This window comes from Microcaecilia unicolor, chromosome 6 (assembly GCF_901765095.1).
Source record: "Microcaecilia unicolor chromosome 6, aMicUni1.1, whole genome shotgun sequence".
NCBI lineage: Eukaryota > Metazoa > Chordata > Amphibia > Gymnophiona > Siphonopidae > Microcaecilia > Microcaecilia unicolor.
In genome coordinates, this window is record NC_044036.1 from 136,798,466 (window position 1) to 136,818,635 (window position 20,170).

At 45.8% G+C, this 20,170-nt stretch overlaps 1 protein-coding gene across 1 annotated transcript in view; it reads right to left on the minus strand.

Moving 5' to 3' along the window:
- MGLL (monoglyceride lipase) overlaps positions 1-20,170 on the minus strand; it is a 135,381-nt gene that overhangs the window by 71,960 nt on the left and 43,251 nt on the right. Inside the window, exon 3 of the mRNA XM_030206192.1 lies at positions 6,560-6,666. Within this exon, the coding sequence (XP_030062052.1) occupies positions 6,560-6,666 (107 nt within the window). The remainder of the gene's footprint in view (positions 1-6,559; positions 6,667-20,170) is intronic.

Sequence of the window (20,170 nt, forward strand, 5' to 3'; positions counted from 1 at the left end):
CACTTTTTACCGCTGCTTATTAAAAGGACCCCTGTGTGTTCCTCTTTGTGTAATACATGTGTTTAATTGACTGGAATGTTTTAATATACTACCAACTGCAGATATCATAAACTGGGATATGATATGATATGATGAGACAATCTCATGTGAACTATAACCCTGCATCTTAACGCAGTTTCTGCAAGTTCCACTGCAAAGCATTTTGGGCTGCAGATCCCTCCTGGCTTTATAGGGAAAGCTAGACTGGAAGAAGAGGGGCTTAATGGCTAGAGCAATGGACTGGAAAACAGAATTCAAATCCTGCTTCTCCCACAGATGTTCCTTGCCATAGATCTGCTAGCCTATAGATTCTCACCAAGGGCATGGCTAGGTGGGGCAACAGGGGAATGGGCCCCCACAGATTTAGCCCCGGCCCCCTCTACTTTCGACCCCCCCCCCCCCCCGCCGCCGACCCTCCCTTGCCACTTTCGATCCCCCCTCCCGCCGGGAACCTCTGCCGGTCTCCGGCGCCTTCGCTGATCTGTTTCTGTGAGTTCTGACTCCTGACGTCCTGCGTGCATGCAGGACGTCAGGAGTCAGGACTCACAGAAACAGATCAGCGAAGGCGCCGGAGACCGGCATTGAAGAAGACTTCAGCTGGCGGGGTTTGGGGACCCCCACCAACAAAGGTACCCGGCAGCGGTGGGGGAGGGTTGTTGTTGGTGATGGGAGGGGGGATTGAAAGTGGCGGGGGAGGGGCGGTGGTCGAAAGTGGCGGGGGAGGGGCGGTGGTCGAAAGTGGCGGGGGAGGGGCGGTGGAGGTCGAAAGTGGCAGGGGTCGGCGGCTGGGGGAGGCGGGCTAAACTATGCCACCCCACCTCGGGCTCTGGACCCCCCTCCTGCCAAGATCTGGCTACGCCCCTGATTCTCACAGGAAAATGACTTCAAAATACAGAACCCCAGATGGACACAAACTCCAAGGTGTGACCACTTCAAAGTAAACCTGACTCTCTACTGGAAAGAACACAAGACCCCACCACCACAAACACGGACACCATAAAAAACTTGAGGAAAGATCAATGCAACCAAATTTTGGCCTACCATATATAAAGATCAATGGTCACCAGCAATTGACACGGAAGAATTCCTAGAGGAATGGGACGAAAGAAGCACTAACCTACTGGACGACATAGTCTCAATGAAACAAAAATTGGACAGAGGCACAAAACAGCCCCATGGTATGACAAGGAACTAAAAATGGCTAAAACCCTTTGCAGAAGACAAGAACAAGCATGGACAAAAAACAAAAATGAAACAAACAAAACCTTACGCACGTAACAAATACAAGATCAAAATGAGACAGGCTAAAAAAATACTATAAAGAACACATAGGTTCAGACTAGAGGGACACAAAAAATTACACAAAATTATAAAGGACAAGTCCATAAACCACTACTAAATGGACTTGGGAAAAATCCACAATTCAAGGAATAACATATATAGAATGTTTGTACGTTTGGGAAGCTTGCCAGGTGCCCTTGGCCTGGATTGGCTGCTGTCGTGGACAGGATGCTGGGCTCGATGGACCCTTGGTCTTTTCCCAGTGTGGCATTACTTATGTAAATAATCTAATAAACATCAAGCTTCTGATGACAGGTAACGATGACCCCCCCCCCCCCCCCCCCAGCAAATGAACTTGCCAAATTCTTCAAAGAGTAGATCCTCATCCTAAGGAACAATCTAACACAAAACGACACAAACTTCGAAACCCTCACAATAAGTGTTAACTTCATGTTGAATTCCATCTTTTTTTCTGTTAAAAGCAGGGCAGGATTAACCTTCTGGTGGGCCCTAGGTATACAAGTGTATTGGACCCACCCCCGCTGTCATAGGAAAACCCACAGATAGGCCTCACACAGTTCTGACAGTGGAAGAAGAGGGGGTAAGAAGTGCAGCTCGCCAACTCCTCCTACCAACTGGAGAATAAGGCATGGGATGGGAGGGGAAGGGGAGAGAGAACACACAGAACATTGTGGGCAGGGGCTCTGGCCCCCTCCACTCTTCTTTCTGGCAGCACTTACTTCAATTGCCACCTTGGGAGCCCCCCCTCCCTAAACAATTGGGACCTAGGTACGTGCCTGGTTTGCCTATGCCTTAATCCTGCCCTGGTTAAATGAACACAAGCCTGCTGCAGTATGAAGTCACTAATTGACACTGTGATGATAACACTACCCCCCCCCCCCCCCCCCAGAGAACCAGAAACAATATCCTGAAGATGGCCTCATACTGGCCAAACCCTTAAGTGTTTGCTGGTTTGTCAGTCAACCACCATATACTTCCTCCTACTAAGTGTGCATTCTAGGGTTTGCTCTGGGCTCAGAACAGAATATTTTCTCTTGGGAGAATTACTGACTGAATCTCTGCAAGATCTGGTTCTTCTTATCAATTACCAGAAAGCAACTAATTATGGGGCTAGCTGGAAAAAGACTGAAGCCAGCGCAGTGTTGTCTTCCTTCCAGCGAGCTGTGTGACAGTGACAGCGCTCAGGCAGTCTCTTGCGGATGCACAGGGCTGCATGCCATGGGTAAAAGATGCTAATCGCTCAGTGTGCTTTCTCAGTTTGTTTAAATATAGAATCCGTTTCCAGCCCTGCAGATGTGCCAGGTTGATTCAAGTCTGCTTTGAAGCTATCTGGTGTTGGCATGTGATTAAATTCAGACCAGCAATTTTACAGCGCGTGAGGATAAAACAATATTCAGCATTATATTTAGGTCTTTGAAAGCTGCACTCACAGTTGAACCAGATAACACTGGCCACTGTGTGAAAGAATCAGATGGTGCTGCCTGCCATTCATATATGATGTCTGTCGTTTATATGTGCTTCTTGCCCATGTTTGAGTTAAAATCTACTTGTGATTCATTCACACATTAGCAAAAAGAATGGTATCATTTCCTTTCTAATACTAAACAGGAACCTCTCAACAATATCACATTCATACTTTAAAGTTAAAATTCCTTTTCTAAGCTGCATAGCAAGTTTTCTCTATTTTGCATTGAAATTTACTACCCAAGCTGACTGAAAGCCATTTTAATTTAATAGTGATGTCTTAATGTTACCCATGACTGGCCCAACCCTAGGCAAGACTAAGCAGTTGCCTAGGGCAGCAGTTACGGGTGGGGGGAGGGGAGCAAAGAATAGCTGCAGTCAAAGCAAACAATAAGCCCTGACAACCCCCAACTCAAAGAAACAGAATAAGGTACTTTTACCAGTACAGATGGTGGGCAGTTTCCAAATGGAACATTTACCCAGATTATTCTGGGAAGAGTAATGTTGGGGTGAACCAAAGGTCCTAAAAGTTCATTGGGGGAGGGGTGTAAGGCTGATGGTTTGCCTAGGTGCCTGATACCTTTGCACTGGCCCCGACATTACCCGTTACTGAGTGCTTCAATAACAGGCAGCTCTCCGTCATTTTCTTCAGCTCTATCATTTAGCAGATAAATTCTCCCCCTCTCTTCTGTTTTTAGACCCAGAATTCTTCCAGTTGACTCATGGCTCTGGACTCATCCTAAAACTATGCCCCAATCATGGCTATTTCTCAGGGGGTGTCAGACATCAAGTCATGCATCATGCAGTGCTAGCACTGTTCATTGCAAACTACAACCTCCTGGTTCCAATCACTGATGGAGCTCCGTAGGGAAGGTATATCATTTTTGTTCTACCATGCAAAGTCATCAGTAGGGTTGACAGATGGCAATACATTTTCCCACCCAACTCGCACCCCAAAACCAGCTCACAAATAGCCCATGAGGAGCAGGAGGGGAGTGTCCCCCTCATTGCAAGCAAATCAATGTGAGGAACGGAGGGATCCCCTTCAGAGCAATGTGAAGAGTGGCGATAGCTCCTCTTCCCTCTCCTATTAGCCAAATTTGGAGCAGGCTTGAGATGTACCAAGTCTCACACCGGCTTCAAAATTTGACCAACTGGTACGGCTGCCCAAAACCTGCCCCAAAAGTCATAACCCACAACCATTGGAAACCTCCCGCGGTTACTAAAAAAAAAAACTCCTGCCCAATCCCGTGGGAAAATCATGGTGCTGGCCACCCTGGTCATCAGCAGTGAAGGTCCTCTTCTGATCACATGAGACAATTCTCAAACTCCTGCCTAGGTGGAAAGTCCAAAGACACCTTAAGGGCAATTCTGTAACTGAGCAGCATTTGCACATAAAAATATAAAGAATACTAGCTCTAATAATAATAATAATAATTCAGTTTTATAGACTTCCTGAACCAGAAGCTCAAAGTGATTTGCAGTAAAACAAAATTAAAAATAACAAGCAATAGATACAAAAGTAAGAAAGATACTTAGGGGCCCTTGTACTAACCCGCGTAGTCGCCAACCCGTGCCCAACACACGCCAAATTGGAGTTACTCAGGGCCGCCGAGAGGGGGGGACAGGGGGGACAAAGTCTGGTGCTGCCGCCGCCGTCCGGCCTGCCCGCCCTCCGTTGCTCCCTGGCATTGAACTTAAGCGCCTCACCTTCGAAAGCGCAGCAAGCAATGGCAGACCACTCCTTCCTTCCATGCCCCACCCTCGCCTGACGTAACTTCCGCGAGGGTGGGACACGGAAGGAAGGAGTGGTCTGCCACTGCTTGTTGTTGCGCTTTCAAAGGTGAGGCGCTTAAGGTCAGCGCAGAGGGCCCAGGGGTGGAGAGAGGGCCCGGGGGTGGCCTTGTCCCAGGCCTGGCCCAGTCTCTCGGCGGCCCTGGAGTTACTGCCCGGTTACCGCGTGGCCCTTGTGGTAATTTCAATTTTGCTGTTTCTGAAAAATATTTTTTGTTTTCTGACGCGCGTAGACTATTACCACTCAGTTACTGAGTGAGACCTTAAAGCTAGGTCAATGGCTTGTAGAAAGGTCTCAGACCTAAAATGGATGCGCAGCAATTTTCATTTTGCCGCACGTCCATTTTTGGCAAAAAAAAGGCATTTTTTGTAGGTACGTTAAAAAATAATTCTGCGTGCACCCAAAACACGCGTCTACACTACCGCAGGCCATTTTCAGCGCACCTTAGTAAAAGGATCCCTTAGTGCATGTAAACGGAATTAGTGTGCGCTAAATACTAAAAAGTATTTAAAGGGCTTCTTAGCATTTAGTGCATACTAATTCCATTAGCGCAATCGCAGATCAATAACATTTTTCTAGCCGTCCAATAATTGCTTTCTGACCTACGTTCCAAAGGAAGAGAACTCCACAGTACTCAGGCCACAGAAATCAACATCTGTTTACAAATTGACAATTTAACAGCTGAAGTAGAAGAAAGACGGAGTTTGTTAAGATGAACAGCTCGAGAAGAACAAAGTCTCGACTGGAGATGTACATAGAAGAAAAATAACCTGCATTAAAAGCATGAAGAATCTTAAAAGAAAAACAACGCAGCTTGAGCTGAATTCTTGCAGAGACTGGGAGCCAATGGAGTGATTTCAAAAGTGGGATAATGCAAGAGTTCGCTTCTGTACTGGTGCAAGCAAGTGGTAACCCCCTAAATTCTATGTATGGTGCCTTAAAGTTGTGCTCATTAATTCGGTTGCATGGCCAAACTGCGTGCACAACTTAATTGATTAACAAGCCAATCAGCGCCAATAATTGCTACTTAACCAATTAGCGGCACTAATGGGCTTTAATTAGAATGTTCATACAAAACTTTCTAGGTGTATTCCAGGGGCGTAGCTAGACCACAGATTTTGGGTGGGCCTAGGCAAGAAGTGGGTGGGCACCAAAATGTTCTCCCCCCCCCCCCCCCAAAAGATATCTCAGCTGGCAGGAAAATGCTTCTTTCCACCTTGGCAGTCTGCAGCAGGCATGAGCTGAAAACTGAACATGCGCAGGTGCCAGTATCATGGACAGTAGCATTTTCATTACCATCAGGGGGGGAAGTCTTCAGCTGGTAGAGCTTGGGATCTCCACCAGCTACCGCTAAACATGTGCTACTGTTGGGTGGGCCTGAGACCTAAGTGGATGGGCCCTGGCCCACCCAGGCCCACCTGTGGCTACGCCACTGGCGTATTCTACAACGTAGTGTGCATAAATTCTAATGCGTGAAGTTGGAAAGGGGGCGTGGCTATGGACGTAGAAAGGGCAAGTCGTGGGCATTTGAAAAAACTATGCGCACTATTATAGAATACACCCGATCTGCGCCTAACTTAGGCGCAGGTATTCATGCCTGGTTTTAGGTGGCCTAAATGGGTTCGCCTAAATTTTAGTCGCAAGAACGGCACGTCAGTATATTCTATGAACTATACCTAGCTTTAGGCACAGTTTACAGAATCAACGCCAATTTTTAAGGTGCCATTTATAGAATTTGGCCAACACTGCATAAATGCAAGGAGCATAGCTGGTAGAGCTGCGGACACATGACTGTAAAGCGCGCTGATATAATGGAATCCTGGGTACCCAGGATAGGCTCTTGCCATGTAACATCGTGGTACCTAAATGGAAGCGCCTACTTACAGAACTGCCCCCTTTCTACCCATGGACGTTGCAATTAATTTTAAATTCGATACATGTGTATGTTATAATACTCACCATGGTCGTGAGCAAATACGAAAAATTTAAGTCCTGTAAGCATCTGAGCCAACTCATCATAGCGGCCACAGTGTTCCCCAGCACCATGGGCGACAAACGCAAGGGCCCTATGTGAGAAGATCAAAGAATCGTCTGATTAGAAAGTATTACAGTTACAGAGCAATGGAACAAATGATAAAGATCAAAGTGGCTCATCCACACCGTCCACCACACTTTTTAAGATTATGTACATCGCCCTGAGCCTCTGTTGGTTTCGGCTTCTCCTAAATTTGACTGCTTAAAGTACTCTGTCACTTATGAACTTTAATGCAATACCACTCTATATTTCTCATTCCGATAATGGCGATCGCCACTACGGCATAATGTAAGCCACATTGAGCCTGCAATAAGGTGGGAAAATGTGGGATACTATGCAACAAATAAATAAATAACTCCCTCCTCCTCCTCTCCCAAAATTATTATGCAGCCTGCTCTTTGCAGTGCACTACTGGCTAAAATAAATTGGCTTGTAAAGGTGTCTAGCACATCAGGGAAGACTAGGGGAATATCTTAGGACTGCTGTCAGTACATTTAACATTGCCTACCGTGATCTTGTACATATTTTTGCAAGGTAAAAGCACATGCAACAGATTATTTCTATAGCTCACAGAACTAAGCTCTAAAATATTCCGCTGCATTCTAAAACATGGACTGTTACCTTGCAAAAACACTTAACAAAACTTAACTGCAAGACAATGCTGTTGATTGCAGCCCTTCCACTCAAAGAGCTTTTCACACAGCCTTAACTGAAGTGGTAGTGTTGGCAACAATTACTGAGGGACCCTCACTGCAAGAGAAGAAACAAATGCACCCTAAAGCAGAGAAGACTTAGGGGTCTAAACTACAAGGAAAAGAGAAAGAGCAGATTAAAAAATAGCTTACCTGTAACAGATGTTCTCTAAGGACAACAGGATAGAGGTCCTTACAAGGGAGTGAGTGCTTCTGTTGGAGTCAGAGCCAGAAAAATGTAAATCAAGTTCATAAAGCTTTCTACACTGTGCACATGTTTGTACTTTTTTGGGATCTTGCCAGGTATTTGTGACCTGGATTGGCCACTGTTGGAAACAGGATGCTGGGCTTGATGGACCTTTGGTCTGTCCCAGTGTGGCAATACTTATGCACTTGGGATTCTGAATGGAATGTTGCTGCTCTTTGGGGTTCTACATGGAATCTTGTTACTCTTTAGGATTCCAGAATCTTGCTATTCTTTGCAGGTCTACATGGAATATTGCTACTCTTTGGGTTTCTGCCAGGTATTTGTGATCTGAATTGGCCACTGTTGGAAACAGGATGCTGGGCTTGATGGACCTTTGGTCTGTCCCAGTGTGGCAATACTTATGAACTTATATATTTATTTATTACATTTGTACCCCGCGCTTTCCCACACACAGCAGGTTCAATGCGGCTTACATAGTAAATAGAATTACAAAGTCTTGTAAGGAAAATAATACAATTTGTAATAAGCATAATAATAGTAAGGTTTTTATGGTTTACCATGTTGAATGCACTAGACATGTCGAATTGAAGGAAAGGGAAATGGGACTTGATATACCACCTTTCTGAGGTTTTTGCAACTACATTCAAAGTGATTTACATATATTCAGGTACTTATTTTGTACCAGGGGCAATGGAGGGTTAAGTGCCTTGCTCAGAGTCACAAGGAGCTGCAGTGGGAATCGAACTCAGTTCCCCAGGATCAAAGTCCACTGCACTAACCACTAGGCTACTCCTCCACTAGCAACAATCCATGTAGAAGCCTGCCCTTGCAGATCAGCAATGCAGCTGCGCAGGCTTCTGTTTCTGTGAGTCTGACATCCTGCAGAAGCCTGCGCGGCCGCATTGCTGATCTGCAGGCTTCTACATGGAATGTTGCTAGTGGAATAGCAACATTCTATCTAGAATCTCCAATAGTAGCAACATTCCATGTAGAATCTACAAATAGGGAAAGGGAAATGGGACTTGATATACCACCTTTCTGAGGTTTTTGCAACTAGTTTCAAAGCGGTTTACATATATTCAGGTACTTATTTTGTACCAGGGGCAATGGAGGGTTAAGTGGAGGAGTGGCCTAGTGGTTCGGGTGGTGGACTTTGGTCCTGGGGAACTAAGGAACTGAGTTTGATTCCCTGCACAGGCAGCTCCTTGTGACTCTGGGCAAGTCACTTAACCCTCCATTGCCTGCCGCATTGAGCCTGCCATGAGTGGGAAAGCACGGGGTACAAATGTAACTAAAATAAAATAAATAAATAAATAAACCTGCTTATAATCGAACGAGAAAAACGCCCAAGTTCCGACCTAAATCGGGAGATGGACGTTTATCTCACAAAAACAAATAAAGCGGTATAATCGAAAGGCGATTTTTGGACGTTTTCAACTGCACTCCGTTGCGGATGCGGACAAAGTTGATGGGGGCGTGTCAGAGGTGTGGCGAAGGCGGAACTGGGGCGTGGTTATCTGCCGAACAAAGATGGGCGCATTTCACCGATAATGGGAAAAAAGTATGCGTTTTTAGCTAGAATTTAGGACACTTTTCCTGGACCCTGTTTTTTCACGAATAAGGCCCAAAAAAGTGCCCTAAATGACCAGATGACCACTGGAGGGAATCGGGGATGACCTCCCCTGACTCCCCCAGTGGTCACTAACCCCCTCCCACCACAAAAAACGATGTTTCACAACTTTTTATTTTCACCCTCAAATGTCATACCCAGCTCCCTGACAGCAGTATGCAGGTCACTGGAGGAGTTGTTAGGGGGTGCAGTGGACTTCAGGCAGGTGGACCCAGGCCCATCCCCCCTACCTGTTACAATTGTGCTGCTTAATGCTTATTAGTCATCCAACCCCCCCAAACCCACTGTACCCACATGTAGGTGCCCCCCTTCACCCCTTAGGGCTATAGTAATGGTGTAGACTTGTGGGCAGTGGGTTGTGAGGGGGATTTGGGGGGCTCAACACACAAGGGAAGGGTGCTATGCACCTGGGAGCTCTTTTACCTTTTTTTTTGGTTTTGTAAAAGTGCCCCCTAGGGTGCCCGGTTGATGTCCTGGCATGTGAGGGGGACCAGTGCACTACGAATCCTGGCCCCTCCCACGAACAAATGCCTTGGATTTATTCGTTTTTGAGCTGGGCGCTTTCATTTTCCATTATCGCTGAAAAACAAAAACGCCCAGCTCACACATTGTTGAATAAAACATGGGCGTCTATTTTTTCCCAAAATACGGTTCGGTCCACCCCTTCACGGACCCGTTCTTGGAGATAAACGCCCATGGAGATAGGCGTTTTCGTTCAATTATGCCCCTCAAAGTGACTTGCCCAGAGTCAAAAGGAGCTGCGGTGGGAATAGAACTCAGTTCCCCAGGATCAAAGTCCACTGCACTAACCACTAGGCTACTCCTCCATTCATTCCACCAATAAGAGCCAACCTCATCAGTGATGTCACAATGGCTTGACTGCCTGATACTTGGCTCACTTCTGATATTGTGATGTCATAAGGGGGAAAGGGAAATGGGACTTGATATACTGCCTTTCTGAGGTTTTTGCAACTAGTTTCAAAGCGGTTTACATATATTCAGGTACTTATTTTTGTACCAGGGGCAATGGAGGGTTAAGTGACTTGCCCAGAGTCACAAGGAGCTGCAGTGGGAATCAAACTCGGTTCCCCAGGATCAAAGTCCACTGCACTAACCACTAGGCTACCAGGAGAAGAATGTTTTTGCCTGTTGCTATTTCTTGCTTGAATTTGGCCAGGAGAGTTATGAGGACTGTTTCAGTGCTATGGAGGGGGCGAAATCCTGATTTTGATTCATGTAAGATTGAGAATTTGTTCATGTAATCAACGAATTGTTTGGTTACCATGCTTTCCAACAGTTTGACTGCTAGTGGAATAGATGCTACTGGGCAGTAATTGCTGCATTCGCTTGCCTGTTTCTTGGTATCTTTTGGAATCGGGGTGAGTAGGATGTTGCCATTTTCCTTAGGGAAGAGACCTTATTGGAGCAAGTAGTTTAGGTGGGATGTGAGGTCTGCTATGAAGTGGTCGGGGACGAATTTTATTAGGTAGCTAGGACATGTATAGGATTTCTCACATCAGTGCTCTTCAGCTTGGAAAAAGAGACGGATGAGGGGAGATATGAGTGAGAACTACAAAATGTTGAATGCTGTAGAATGAGTAGAAGTAAATCGATGTTTTACTCGTTCCAAAAGTACAAAGACTAGGGGACACTTGAGGAACTTACATGGAAATACTTTTAAAACAAATAGGAGGAACCATTTGGAATGAGAGGTGCCAAACAGAAAACAAAGCACTACACACAACCGTCGGGTGTCCCAGCCTCACCCAAATCTCCTCAGAAGTGGAAACGGTTGCCCAGCCTCACCCAAAGTTCCTCAGAAGTGAAAACGGGTGCCCAGCCTCACTCAAAGCTCCTCAGAAGTGGAAAGCAAGAGGAAAAAGTGAAACTAACATACTCAGGATCTCTAACAAGTCTGCACCATGTCAAAAACCATGCACATAGAAGCAATCCAGAAACACAACCTCCCTAGAATCCCCCCACACCCCAACAATCAAACCATCCCCCCTTGCAAACCACCTCCCCACCCACCCCTCTGCCCCAATCCCATAAGAATCTCAATGAGGATGCCCAGCACAAATAGTGCTAGGTGTCTGAGGTCTCTCCGTTGGCTAGGAGGCCCCCCTCTCCGCCCCTATGACCCACAGAAATGTCATTGTGCACAAAGGAACAAGTAAAACCATTACATGTATTACAGATCCCTGGGTATAATTAACTGAAGTCCATACAGCTAGAAAGGTGTTACTCCATCGCCTCCCCCTACCAGGCAATTTAAGTCTCAATAGCTGGCAAAACGTTGATGAACTCCTGAGCCTAGTGGTTAGGGTGGTGGTCTTTGGTCCTGGGGAACTGAGGAACTGAGTTCAATGCCCACTTCAGGCACAGGCAGCTCCTTGTGACTCTGGGCAAGTCACTTAACCCTCCATTGCCCCATGTAAGCTGCACTGAGCCTGCCATGAGTGGGAAAGCGCGGGGTACAAATGTAACAAAAATAAATAAAAAATACATCAAACACCTACCATTGGCCATCCATAAGTATTTTCAGAACTGCAGATTAAAGGAAAAAATAGAGTTTCTGAGCCTGCAAAGCGTTGCAGATGGGAGTAAAACAACAACGGTGCTCAGGCAAGGCTGGGGAGTAACCTTGAAATAAAAGTACCTGTTCTTCTTCATATTTAAGCCCATCACGGAGTTGTCAGTAGCGCCGCAGCAATTCCACTTTGTGCGCATAGTTAAGGATATGTGCAATAACCACCTGAGGGCAGTTATGACCAGCCTGTGGATGGCCTAAGCGATGAGCTCTCTCTATGCTCAGCGGGTCTCCTGAAGCGCTGAAGGGCAGCTGGTCCATGAGCCATTTTTCCAGAATCAGCAGAAGGTAAACTCACCAGTCTCACATTATGCCGGCGAGACTGGTTTTCCAAATCGTCCAATTTAAGTGTTTGCTCCTTCAGCTGATTTTGCAAGGCCTCCAGCTTTGTACCTCTGGTCCCCGCCGAGCCTTCCAGGTCGGACACCCCCTGCTCCAAAATTCCTGTGTGTTTGCTCATCTTTGCTAATTGCATTTCAAACTTGTGGAATTGTTCTGACAGTCGATCCAGGCCTGGATCCAAGGCATTTCTTATGGCCATGACTATTTGCTCAAGTTGTGCTGCAGGGCCTGCCATCGCTGCCGTCTTGTCTTCAGACATTCGGGACTTCTTTTGTGCCTCTTATTATCTTTAGCCAACATAACGACTCTGGGTTTGGTGATATATTTGTCCATAAAGATCTCACCTGGTATCAGACAGCAAAAATACCACGGGAAAACACTTATCTGCACAAAAATAATAAAAAAACAGCAGGGGACCTCCAGAGAGAAACAGAACTTTGTCTGCCTCGTTCAAAGAATCACGTGATCTCGGTCGATTTTATTCTTTATAATAGTTTCCACTATTGCAACTGGCACTAACATCAGGCTTACTGGTCTGTAATTTCCTGGATCACCCCTGGAACCCTTTTAAAAAATTGGTGTTATATTGGCCATTCTCAGTTACAGATCACTAGTAGTAGATCATCAATTTCATGTTTGAATTCTTTCGATAGCCTGGGATGTATTCCATCCAGTCCAGGTGATTTGCTACCCTTTAACTTTTCAATTTGGCTAGTTCATCTTCCAGGTTCACTGAGATTTGTTTCAGCTCCTCCATACTGTCACCCTTGAAAACCATTTCTGGTTCAGGTAGATCTCTTAGATCTTCTTCCATAAAGACCGAAGTAAAGAACTCATTCAGTCTCTCCATTATGACTTTGTCTTCCCTCCCTTTTACTCCTTGATGATCTAACGGTCCCCACCGATTCCCTCATAGGCTTTCTGCTTCTGACATACCTGAAAATGTTATTACTATGAGTTTCTCTTCAAATTCTCTTGTAGCCTTCTTTATCAATGCCTTGCATCTAACCTGCTAGTAACAGAATGTTAGGAATTATTAGGGAAGGAAAGGAGAATAAAACCGAGAAATATTATAATGCCTTTGTATCACTCTATCTTAAAAAAAAAGATACAGTGGAAATAGAAAAGGTACAGCAAAGGGTTATGAAAACGATAGAGGATGGAATGACTCCCCTGTAAGGACAAGCTAAAGAGTTGGGGTTCTTCAGCTTGGAGATGGCTGAGGCCCACCGGGGGAGATAGGATAGAGGTCTACAAAATCCTGAATGGAATGGATAGATGTGAATCGCTTGTTTACTCTTTCCAAAAGCATAAGGACTAGGGGGCAAGTAATAAAGTTATTGAGTAGTACATTTAGAACAAATTGGAGAAAATATTTCCTCACTCAACATATAATTAAACTCTGGAGTTTGTTGCCAGAGAATGTGGTAAAAGCAGCTAGCTTAGCAGGGTTTTAAAAAGGTTTGGACAAGTTACTGGAAAAAAGTCCATAAACCGTTATTAAGGTGAACTTGGGGAAAATCCACTGCTTATTCCTGGGATAAGCTGCATGGAATCAATTACTCTTTTGGGATCCTGCCATTTACTTGGAACCTGGATTGACCACTGTTGGAGACAGAATACTGGGCTTGCTGGACCTTCGCTCTGTTTAAGTAAAGACAATGCCAGAGATCCACTGTGGTATGCTGTATGGGCAGTAACGGGCCTAAAGGATTTTCTCTGCCTTCATAATCTGCGGTTATTTAGGTTTTCCACAATAGGTTTGGTGAGGTACCTGTCCCATGGGATGGAACAGACTGCAACAGTAGCCCTCACAACTCTCAGGCATTGTCTGTGTTTGACCATTCAGCTGATGAAATGCTGGGAGAGGTAACAACAACAGCAGAGCCTCTGGCATCTCTGTTCCAGCCAGCAAACCGACAGGAGCCAATTCTGGAACGGGCTGGTGCTCTAGAAGCCAAGAGTCAGAGCTGGCTAGTTGACAAAATTTCAAACACTTTCTCTTTTATCCCATCCCCTAAACAAACCAACAATTAAAAGAATGTTCTGGAATGGTCGAGTTTCCATGGAATGCGAAATGCACATACATGTCTTTCTCCAAAGGGAGCCCCTGGTGAAGCTTAGCACAGGTTTGTGTATTATAAACACACACAGGGTTTGCTGCTGCTGTCAACTGTAATGTATGCATTCTGCTCTTTTTTTTGGATACCAGTTAATTACAGCACAGCTGCCCTGTTACAATGTTATTTTGTTATAATATGACTTAAAGGTCTACATGCTTTTTAAAATCTTAATAAAGGCAGTTATTAAAAGAATTCTGCTAAAACCATTTTCCGTAACAGAAAACAACAACTATTTATAAAGACCACTGACTAATCCTATGCTTCAGAAACTGATCCAGCCACTGTTCCTATAGCTAGAAGGTCTGCTGAAGGAACATTAACAGTCCCTCAGCCAGGTATTGTCTTATAGTGACATCTAGTGGGTGGTCAAGGAGCAGTACTGGCAGTAGCTCTTGCAAATCTGCACTTTTGAACACAGGAGGTTGCTGTTGGTAGTACCTGCCTGGCCAACTGGAAGTTCATTGGAACAGAATAAGGAAATGTTAGAGGCTTTGCATAAGAGTTGCCCCAATGGCAGCTGAATAAGTTAGGAACAGAGGATGGGGACGTGCAGAGAGGGATAAACAGTGGAAAAGGTTTTGTATTCATTACAATAGTTTGCATAAAGATTTGCATGAGTATCGTGCACTTCAATAATTTTCAATTTCCTTTATGTGCCTAAAATGAGCAGAAATCTAAATCACAAATTTCAAGGAAACAACTGGGCAGGAACCCAGCTAGAAGGAAGAAGTATCTCTCCTGAGGCATCAAAGAGAACTTGGCGGATTTGGCTCCTGTAAAAGGCTGCTTCTGTGTGAGCCAAGTTCCCTTGTAGACAAGCTCTTTTCCCCCAGCCAGACAGCGTATCAGTAACGTTCCAGTATAAAGAGCAACAACAGGTGGATAAGCCTGGCTTAAGTGTCCTCATGGTTAGTACGGCTGGAGCCATAGGCACTGTCATTTCAAAACAATTGTTGGTACTAAATGTAATACAAATTACCCCTGTGTGGACACAATGGAACTTGCTTGACACCCACTAGCACCCACAGAGCTGGCTCCTATGGATGCAGTCTTAACTAACCATGATGACACTTAAGCCAGGCTTATACACCTGTTGTTGCTCTTTATACTGGGGGACCAGAGCTTGTCTGCAAGGGAGTACAGGCAGGCAGGCAGTTTGGCTCACACAGAAGCAGCCTTTTACAGGAGCCAAACCCACCAGAGATTCTGCTTCCTTCTAGCTGGGTTCCTGCCCAGTGGTTTCCTTGAAATTTATGATTTAGATTTTGTTTCATTTTAGGCACATAAAGGGAACTGAAAAAAAAGTAATTTACCCCTGAATTTTATATAAAGTTGGGCATCCAAATTTGGGCATGGAGCCAAGATGCATGCATAAGCTAATTAATCAATGGGGTGCTAACAACCAACTATTGATATTAATTGGACTTAACTGGCACTAGTTTAGATTTGCGCAGTATTCTAGAACACTGTGCACCCAAAATGTCTCATGTGGCACGGGAGAGCACGGGTGGGTCAGGGCATTCCAAATATTTAGGCGCATTGTTAAAGAATGCCAGGGTTATGCACCCAACTTGCGCACCAGGATTTACGCCGAGTTTCAGCAGGTGTGGGAACCCACTCTAAGCCCAATTCTATAAAGGATACTCAGCCCATAGTGGCCTTTAGCGCTTAGTGTGGATTTTTCCTGCTGCCTAAATTTGAGCGCTATTTACTGAACTTGGCCATGTGTGTCCTGGCATCCAGAGGAGAGCGGGTACTGAGTTAGTCTAGGGTGGCAGCTTTATTGAGGCATGAGCTTCTGAAGACAGCAATCCACGTCTTCTGATGTTTTGATTAACAGTTGATCATCCCCATTCCCTCTGGATATTGATTCAGTCATTTTATTTTTGGACTAACCTCATAGTTCAAGCTGTGTTGTAGTCAGGGTAGATGTTAGGAGGTGCAAACAAAGAATTTGCCCCCCCCGGGCCCCCATGCTAGAAAGGGCCCCAAGCCTGCCCATAATTGAAGGCAGCACAACTTGCTGTTTGGGGCTCCCTTGAAAATTTCTGCCCTGGGCCTCAGCATGTCCGGCACCGATTCTGATGCAGTGCTGGGATTCTAGTGCAGGTTTCCTATCTAACAGGCCCAAACGGGTTTCGTTGTTCTACGGAAGCAATGCACTCGGGCTCGGGAAGGGAGGGTCTGGCAGGTTCTATCAGCCAAGAAGCAACACTCAGCATCACCTGAAAGAAGGTACAACCCCTGGGACGGTCTATGCTATCTATGGTAGGAGGGCGGGAGGGCTGTGGCCAGACTTCAAATTTTGGGTAGGCCACTAGGCAAACTGGGTAGGCACATGTAATCTGCGCATCCCCCCCCCCCCCCACTCAAAAAATTAAATACCTGAGCTGGCAGGAATCCCCACGCTTCAAAAGCTTGAAAACCTCCTTTAACGCAACTGGGACTCTTCAACACAGCTCTACAGTCACTGGAAGCTCATCTTAGTAACCCAACACTGGCTCCTAGCGCATGCTAGGTTTTCCTGTGCGTGCGCAAAAAGCAAGCATGCGCAGGGTGCCAGTTTGGGTGGCAAAAGAGAGCTGCAGTTGACTGTGGAGCTTTGTTGAAGAGAGTCGCAGTCATATTCAAGGAGGTTTTCAACTGGCGGGGCTTGGCAGTGAGATTGCGCTGCCTCTGGGTGGGCCCCTGAGCACCCGGGCCCACCTGTGGTTACACCACTGGGCTGTGGATGAAAAAAAGCCAGTGAGGTAGCATTAACTATCCACAAAAAGTTATTCATTCTATAAAGTTAGCCTGAGAAGATGCTGAAGTTTCTTCTCTGACTCTCCAGGACCTCTAAGCCACCAGCTTTTCCCAAATATGACTTGCAACTAATGTTAATATTATGAAGAAAAAAACTATAGCTCTCTTGTTTTTATTTATTTCTATAAGGACCTTTTGGTCTTCGTAAAAGTAGAAGACCACATCCTCTATTTCTGCTCTAATTGAACTTAGCTCAAGGTAAGTTATGTTCAGATATAGTAGATATTTTCCTGCCCTGTTCAAATCTCAGCAAACAAACAGTTACATGGACATCACAACAGGAAGGTCCTTTTAGACTGGCTGGAACATTTTGTCTTTATCTTGCTGCCATTTGCTGTGTTAGGTTGCTCAGAAGGAAATGACCGCCTGTTGTTCAGCCAAAAACAACTTTGGTCCTTGCTGAGGAACTTTACAAAAATGATGAAAGAGAGACATTTTATGGCCAAGAAAATCACCGTCCTTAAAGTGGAAATACAGCTTAAGAGCCCAGTTCCTGTCTGGCTCTGAGTGTGTAGAAAGCGTAACCTGTCAGACATTACCTTATTTCTTTCAGATTCTCCTTCTAAGTTTCCATTGAGTTGTCGAACAGTAAATTAAACAATCTGATTACTGAAAGAAAGACTCTCATGGTATTCTCACAACATCTTGTTAACTGTTACTCCCACACAGACATGCTTCGTGACGGTCTTTTCCGGTGCTCATTTTCGAGTGCCGTTTATAGAATCCCCCCTATGAGTGTGCATAGACGTTGCTTTTGTAGGTCCTCTACAAGATTATTGTAAATACTTCTATGAATCGATGGGCTCTTTTCCCCGACCTTCATTGTATACTGTCCAGCTTATAATCGAAAGAGAAAAACGCCTATATTTCGACCCAAATCGGGAGATGGGGCGTTTTTCTCGCAAAGGCGGCCAAATCGGTATAATTGAAAGCCGATTTTGGGTGTTTCCAACTTGAAACGGGTAAAGTTGACGGGGGCGTGTCAGAGGCATGGTGGAGGCGGGACTGGGGCGTGGTTATCAGCCGAGGAGAGATGGGCGTCTTTAGCTGATAATCGAAAAAAAAAAAAAAGCGTTTTTACCGCGATTTTGGGTCACTTTTTTGGACCCTTTTTTTTCACGAACAAGTCCCAAAAAAGTGGCCCAACTGCCCAGATGACCACTGGAGGGAATAGAGGATGACCTCCCCTGACTCCCCCAGTGGTCACTAACCCCCTCCCACCAAAAAAAAAACACTTTAAAAACTGTTTTTCCAGCCTCTATGCCAGCCTCAAATGCCGTACCCACCTCCATGACAGCAGAATATGTTTGATCCTCTCACAGCCTTTCCCTGGGTCAGATGTGGCTCTCGGGTACACTACAGGGTCACATCAGCATTGCATTGCGTGGGTGTAGGGTATTGGGCTCCGTGATTTCATTAGCTTGTGTTACAGTCTCACGATGTTGGTAGTTGGTAGGCTCTTCTCCCATGGTGCTTTTCCCCCTGCCTACTGGGTCAGAGTGTGCTCTATTGTGTTTCCTGTTGTAGTCCATGCGGTAGTGGCCATTTTTGTAAGCCAGTTTTAGCTCCCTTTCCTGTGTTAGCCACGTTAGAGAACTTAGTTCTTACCTTGAATGTGGCTGAAAGCGGGCATTGTACAGCATTCTGCCAGCTCTGACCTGCTAATCTCACTACCAGGGAGACTCGTTGCCAGTGGTGGGGCACAACCTCTGATCTGCAGTTAATTGTGAGTAAGCATGCTTATTCCAATAAAGGACGTTTTCGTAGAGATTAGTCTTCAGGTGTAAACTGGTGTGCCAATGTTATACAGCAGTAACAAGTCCTAGAGGCCTGCGTGTATGCAGGTCCCTGGAGCACTTTTAGTGGGTACCGCAGTGCACTTAAGGCAGGTGGACCCAGGCCCATCCCCCCTACCTGTAACACTTGTGCTGGTAAATGGGAGGCCTCCAAAACCCACTGTACCCACATGTAGGTGCCCCCTTCACCCCTAAGAGCTATGGTAGTGTTGTACATTTGTGGTTAGTGGGTTTTGGGGGAGGGGGTTGGGAGCTCAGCACCCGTGGTAAGGGAGCTATGCATGTGGGAGCTTTTTCTGAAGTCCACCGCACTGACCTAGGGTGCCCAGTTGGTGTCCTGGCATATTAGGGGGGCCAGTGTACTACCAATCCTGGCCCCTCCCACGACCAAATGGCTCGGATTAGGATGTTTTTGAGCTGGGCGTTTTTAGTTTCCATTATCGCTAAAAAAAAACAAACGCCCAGCTCAAAAACATCCATTTTTTCGAAAATACGGTTCAGCCCGCCCCTTCACGGACCCGTTCTTGGAGATAAACGCCCATGGAGATAGGTGTTTCCATTCGATTATGCCCCTCTGTATGTCCCAGAATCGATGATGTGCACACCGACTGGCAAAATACACATGTGTGAAGTACACAATTATATACATAGTTTATAAAATCTTATCATTTGTGTCAGTTCTTTAGAAATCGAAGTGCAGGAATTTACACCAACTCTAAGGCAACAATGTAGGTGCGGGTTATACGATGATGTACACTACTCCTATATAATAATTTGCACCTCCAATTTTCCATCCCTGTCTGGCTGCCTGGGTTCGTAACATCTCATGACGTCAGCCAGCCTCCAGCATTCCATTCCCCCTCACTGCCCCGCCCTCATGTCAAAACGTAATCACGTCAGAGGGCGGAACAGTGAGAGGGAAGGGAACGCTGTAGGCGAGCTGACATCAGGATGTTACCAACGGAAGGGAAGCCAACCAGAAAACGATGAGGTACAAAGGAAGAGAGAACCGCAGCACATGGAGGGGGGGCAGGGCAGAGCAGAATCAATGGACATGGATGGGATGGGAGGAGAGGACAGGAGAGAAGAGAATCGCAGGACACGGATGGGAGGGCAGGGAAGAGGAGAATTGCTGGACATGGAGGGGAGGGGATGGGAGGGAAGAGAAGAATCACTGGACATGGAGGGGAGGGGAGGGCAGGGGAGAGACAAAAAAAATAGCTTACAAGAGAGCCTTCCTAGGGACAATTTCATTGTTGAGGAAACGGGCTGGGTTCCACTACTATTTTATAAAGCTAAGAGGGCACCTCCTTATAAAATTACCCTCAATCTGTGTGAAAGTATCGTGA